Raw genomic sequence first — 6,421 nt, 5'->3', positions numbered from 1 at the left:
GACTGAAGCTCCCAGCCTCTTTTTTTTTCTTTTTTTTTAATTCTGGGATTTATTTACCTTCTATAGCTGTCACTGGAGCTGAGAGCCGGCTCCAGCTCTGAGGCTGTGGCTGGCTGAAAGCAGGTATCTGGGTTTGTTTAGCTTCTATAATTGAAACATTGTTGCATCTGGAGCTCAGAGCTGGGCTGCAGCAGGCGGGGAACCTTGGCTTCCTCCGTCACTGGAGCAAGCAAGCCTCCTGCTCGCTTCAGCTGTGTGGCTGCCGGCTGCCATCTTGGTTGGCAGTTAATTTGTATATCTCACTGATTAGCCAATGGGAAGGGTAGCGAAGTTGCAGTTAATTACCATGTTTCTCTATTATTAGATAGGATAACTCAAGTAAAATAGAAGGATTTTAGTTTTATAAGTTCACTTGTCCCATTTCTTCTTGTACTCAAAAATTAACTTTTTTTTACATAGAAGTCTCATCTCCTCAACTAGGTTATTAGTTCTCTAGTGCAAGTAATATGCTTGTGTATATCTTTTGCAGTAGCTATCAGGATGGGCTGTACTTCTCTAATATTTTGTGAAGTAAACTGCAGTGTTTGGTGATTGTCTCATTAAGTTGCTGAGAATAGTATCCATTGTGTGTAGTTGATATTCGTTGTTTCTGGCTCTGATCAAATATCACTGAGGAGGGAAATCTTTGATACAAAATAGAAATCATTGGGTAGGGCATTAGATAAATTTGTCTTGGCCACAAATGATGAGGAGTTTGTTTAGTGAAGTGTGGAGAGCTGCTTATCTGTATGAATTGCTAACATCACATTTAATACTTGTAAGCTCCTCACTGTCTATCCCAGAGAGCCCTCTTCAGTGCCTTTTATGAATTACTCCCTTAAACAATGGATGTGTGCCTGGTGCTAAGTTTAAATAGATATATGGCAGTTCTTTACTGTTGGCAACTCCCAATGGAATCTCTCCAGAAGGGCAATAAATAGGGTAAGCTTAGTCTGGGATTGCCAATTGGCCATGGACTTGTTGCCTAAAGCTACCAGTAATTTAGAAAAGTATCTTTAAAAAGGTATGGTCAAGGATATTCTCTTCTGCATGCATAGGAGAGGCACATTACAAAATAGAGGCCCATTACAAAATGTTCATACTACATGGTAAAATTGAGGGTGGCCATGGGGCAAGAGCCCCACGCACTAAAAGTCAGGAGACTTTGGCTGTCTTTCAAGTTTAATATTATTGACTCATGATTTTAGGTAAGTCACCTCTCTGAGTGAGGCATGTAAAATATAAAATGGAAGAGGGTGTTAAAATTGACACAGTGCTTTTCAAAGTGGTTCTGAATATTGCCTACATCAGAGTGTACACAGTGTGTTAAAATGCTGATTTCTGGGCACCTTCACCCCTCACCTACTGAATCAGAGTCTATAGGGTAAGAGCTGGGAATCTCCACTTTAAAGTAGGGCCCAGGTGAGTTTAATGTACCTTAAAGTGTAGGAATGACTAGATTAATTCACATGTAAGCTCCTTCTAGTTGTAGAATGCTATAAGGCTAATACATATTTATTTGCTAAGTGCTACAGATATTACTTAAAAGACACAATTTAATCTTTGTGCTAGTGATAATTAGTTTGATGCCTACATTTTGTTTTTTCAAATAACATCTTTGGGATTTTAGGGGGCACAAAAATGTTGGGATTCCACTGACTTCCACAGGACAGTGTCTTCATGAATTCTCCATGATCTACGTCTTTTCCTAACTATTGTACAATCAGAAATTATATTTAGTATTATCTTTGACTTAGAATTTAAATTCTGGAAAAGCCAGATGAAATAGTATACCCCACAAAAAAAGGAGCTTTTCTAGAGACCAGATTTCTCCAAAATGAATTTCTCTCCCTTGAACAATCAGGATGGCTAATGACCATGTTTGTCCTTCTGAAACCCCATGCACACTTCCTTGTGTCATCCAGGTCTTTTTCAGATGTGTTAGATACCACCTGTTGGTTAACAATCAAGTTAATCTTCCTGCTTTTGTCCAGTGAACTGGTCTATCTCTTGCTAATAAGTATCAATTCTATTAGTCAAACTCAGAATCTTTGGATTATCTTACCACATCAGAAGTCTCCTAAACAGTATCTATGGAATATATTAATTATAGAAATAAATTCTTTTTAAAATGTTTTTATTCATTTTAGAGAGAGAGGAAGGGAGATGGCGAGAGAAACATTGATGTGAGAGAAAAACATCCATCAGTTGCCTCCCCTATACACCCCACTGGAGACCAAATCTGACCTGGGCATATGCCCTGATCGGGAATCCAACTGGCCACCTTTTGGTCTATGGAAGGATGCTTAACTGAGTCACATTGGCCAGGGCTAGAAATAAATTCTTACAAAATTTGGGGTCATATAGATGCCAATCTGGGAGACATCCATGGATATTTACTTTTAATAACTTTTTATTTTGAGATAGTTGACTATAAGAAGTTGCAAAAACAGTAGAGTTCCATGTACTCTTTGCCCAGCTTTCCCTAATAATAATGCCTTGTATAACACTACTATGTTGTCAAAATAAAGAAGTAAACATTGGCACAATACTATGAACTCAGTTACTGGTGTTATTTAATATATATTTAAAAAATATTTTTATTGATTTCAGAGAGGAAGGGAGAGGGAGAGATAGAAAACATTAATGAGGAGGGAGAATCCTCTATCCGTTGCCTCTTGCATGCCCCCTACTGGGGATCAAGCCCGAAAGTTGGGCATGTGCTCTGACGGGGAATTGAACCCTGACCTCCTGGTTCATAGGTCCATGCTCAACCACTGAGTGCCATAGGCTGGGCCAGATGTTATTAATTTAAGTTGGGGAGTTGTGTGAATGATGAGAAAAGGGTAGGTGACAAGGTGAAATAAAATCCCTTCCCTGGTTCTGTATCGCAGTGCTTATCTAATATTAAGCTTTTATTCTATCTGCCAGGGATTGCAAATTTTTGTCCTCTACACTGTCAGAACAAAAATCTTCCAGAATGAAGCTTCCAAATTGTTGAAGTCGCTGTCGTCATCTGCTGGGAGAGTGAAGTTGCTGCCATCAGCAACCCGGATGAGGCTGCGTGTAAGGATGTATAACATGCTCAGGTCATTCCCAGCCCTAAATGAACGCTTTAGGCTGCTGGAGCCAAGTGTGGTTACTGAGGAAACGACACTCTCTGAAAGTGACCAAGCAAGCATAAGCACCTCCAGTGGTTCTCAACCTTCCTAATGCTGTGACCCTTTAATACAGTTCCTCATGTTGTGGTGACCCCCTACCATAAAATTATTTTCGTTGCTACTTCATAACGGTAATTTTGCTATTGTTATGAATCGTAATGTAAATATCTGATATGCAGGATGTATTTTCATTGTTTGCGACCCACAGGTTGAGAACCGCTGATCTAGACAGTAAAGCTGTTGCCTTTTGTGGTCTCTCTTATTCAACTTATGTGAGTTTTGCTTTTTCTATTTCTTTCCTTTGTTACCCAGTCCTTCAGAAAATTCTCCCTCAATATATTTGGCTCAAGGTTAAAAATCAGGTACAACCTGTGGTTTATTATCATCAGGGATACTGGATTTGGTAGTTTTTTCTATTATTTAACAGATTCTTACCTGAACGAAGTGAAGAATCCCATCCAGCATTCAAAATAATTCAAGATTATCATTGCTCTGTGTATATCATAAAGTCTGTGACTTCAGTAAAAATGTAGAACCTAAACAAAGTCTTTTATGATTTACTACAAAGGATACAAGGAGAAAAATTTACCATCTAGAAAATGATTTCTGATGAACACTGCAAAGAATTGCTTTTATGTATCAGACTTTTGATCTGTGAATACTTAAAATTTGTATGTGCTTATACTTTCCTGTTACTGAGAACCAGAATAAATCAAGCAATGCTCAGAGAGCTTGGAGTCACACTTTATTCACCGCAGTGGGCTTAGAGAAAATGAATTCAAATTCTAAGCAGAGCTACAAGCAGAACTTCCCTTTTTATGAAAGAGCCAGCCCTATGTGTGCTTAGTGGTTATCTCGCTGGTAGCCTTGAAAACTACACAGTTCTATCCAATTAAAAAATACACCTGGCATGGCATTGAGAGTATAGGCATATCTAGTCTCTGGCCTACAAAGTCAGACAGCTAAGTTTATCTTCCTCATTATTCAAACAGGCTAAAGCAGGCTAGAAAGCAAAGTTATTTTTTTTAGAATAAGAGGCCGTCTAAAAAATAGCAGAGAATTCCAAACAGTAGTTTTTACAAAACAGGGGTTAGCCTTCTCATTCCAATTAAGAATTTTGTATCCATTTAACCTCTGGAAAGGGAATTTTTTATTTTTTTTTTGTTTTAAAAAATCATGTTTTATGACCCAGGAGTTGGCTGTATGAGAAACAGGCAGCAAGAAATGGAAAGATTAGCTGGTTACTAACACCTCTGGATATTTCCTCCCACTTCTTAATGTATCTGTCTTTTTATTGATGAAATGACACAGAGACTCACAAAGTGAAAATGTTAGTCACAGTCACCCCTATGGCTTTTGAAAGATCTAATTGCTCATGAAATTTTAACCACTTGAATTATGAATGACTTCCTAAATAAAAAAATGACCTCCACTGGGTTGGGGGGTACTCCCACTGGAATTAGGAGAGACAGTCTTTGACTTGCTGTGTCCTGTTTTGTCATGAACTAGGCAGCTGCTGTGAGTACACTGAACTAAGGCACAAACATGTCAGGTGAGCTTTGGCATACCCTTTTCACCACACCCTAAACTACATGTGTTTTTTATGGAAGTGGTTTTAAATGACTGTTGGATTTCTAGATAAGACAATAAGAGCCTGTTTCATTTGTAGAATAACTGAGACCCTACAGGGTAATGGAGAAAGGTAAAGGGAAAAGAATAAAGCAGAAAAGCAGTTCTCAGAGATCAGTGTTTTAGTGGTGTTATAGTGCTACGCCTAGGTAGGGGCTGGACACAGGGAAAATTATAAGATGTGGTTGACCTACTCTATTTCCCAAAATATATATTCAGATAAAATTAAATCTTAAGTAAGGGCCATTTTAAATATGAAAAAAAGCACCAAAGAGCCACATTTACTCTGAGGGTGGAGTACATGTGTTCCCTTGGTGATTTTAGTTTGTTTTTTTTTTTTGCACCTTTTCAGCATTCTTGGAATATAGGAATCAGAATTCCTTGTAACATTCCTGGAATAGCTATACCATAAATTTGCAAGCTCCACATGCATACTGTGGAGGCAAAGTCAGGCAGACAATGATGTACCTACCCTGAAATCCAACCACGAGGAAACAATTCTATTTAAAGGGATCTTTTTGTTTAGTGATAGAGATCCAACTCAAATTAGGTTAAGGGTCAAAGAGAATGTAATGGCTCAATTAATTGTAAAGTCCAAAGGCCAGGTTGGTTTTAGATAGGGTTCTGGTTTGCCTGGACCAGTCTCAATTTGTGCCTGTTGTCCTGACTTAGGTATTACTAGCAGCCCCTTTTACTCTCGAAAGTGTCCTGGTTTGGGGCATAAAATATATGATAATATTAACTTTAGGTTTAGAGTTCAAATGCAAGGAGTTCAATGAATGTGTCAAGATTCTTTTTATCTCCCTGTTTAACTTTAGGTTTAGAGTTCAAATGCAAGGAGTTCAAAGAATGTGTCAAGATTCTTTTTATCTCCCTGTTTTGTTTTGGCTCTTTGTGCTTCTGTGTTTGGCTTTATTCTCAAATGGGGTAGACATGGGTGGAAACTGGCCATTGGCATCTCCATCCTTCTGCCTTGCAACCTCCCATCAGTGTCTCCCGTCGGCTGTAGCCAGCCAGAAGCCAGCGGAGCCAGGAGCCTGTGGGGCTCATTCCCCTGCGATATGGAGCTCAGCAGGGGGAGGGAGAGGAAAGGACCTAAGAACTGGCACACCTTGCTTGGTCGTGTGCCCACAGGCGTTGTGTTCAGCCTGGGTCACATACCCGCTGTGAAGTGGAGGAATGGGGGACGGCTTGGTTGACAGGATATCCTGAAGTGGAGAAAGGACAGTTATACCAAGCATGGGATGCTGGCAGCATCCACTACATCGCCTGACAAAATACAAGTACCCTCTAGGAAGGCAACCAACAACCTTTAGGCTCATCACTCATTTTACTCTGAATAAGCCTATTAGATCCTTGTCTGAGCAGGGTTTGAATGGGGTGGGTAAGGAAAGCAAGAACTTATTTGTTGCCTTGGGAGTTGAGGAGCAAGGATAGAGACTGTAGAAGTGGAAGAGTGACTTACTTAAAGAAAATTTCAGGAAAGGAAAACTGAGATTACTGCAGAACTGGTTTTTGTGATCTTATATGAGGCCAACTTTTGTGGTTCTGATTTATATTGTGTGATAACAGCGCCCTTTAGCCTTTTGATT

At 39.4% G+C, this 6,421-nt stretch overlaps 1 protein-coding gene across 1 annotated transcript in view; it reads left to right on the top strand.

Moving 5' to 3' along the window:
- ADGRG7 (adhesion G protein-coupled receptor G7) overlaps positions 1-3,277 on the top strand; it is a 15,652-nt gene extending 12,375 nt beyond the window's left edge. The window contains exon 4 of the mRNA XM_014528298.1: positions 2,971-3,277. Within this exon, the coding sequence (XP_014383784.1) occupies positions 2,971-3,252 (282 nt within the window). The 3' untranslated portion in view covers positions 3,253-3,277. The remainder of the gene's footprint in view (positions 1-2,970) is intronic.
- The last annotated feature ends 3,144 nt before the right edge of the window (positions 3,278-6,421 follow it).

The sequence above is a fragment of the Myotis brandtii genome, unplaced genomic scaffold (assembly GCF_000412655.1).
Source record: "Myotis brandtii unplaced genomic scaffold, ASM41265v1 scaffold63, whole genome shotgun sequence".
Classification (NCBI taxonomy): domain Eukaryota; kingdom Metazoa; phylum Chordata; class Mammalia; order Chiroptera; family Vespertilionidae; genus Myotis; species Myotis brandtii.
Note: the sequence above shows the minus strand (reverse complement) of the source record. Positions and strands in the feature narration are given on the sequence as shown.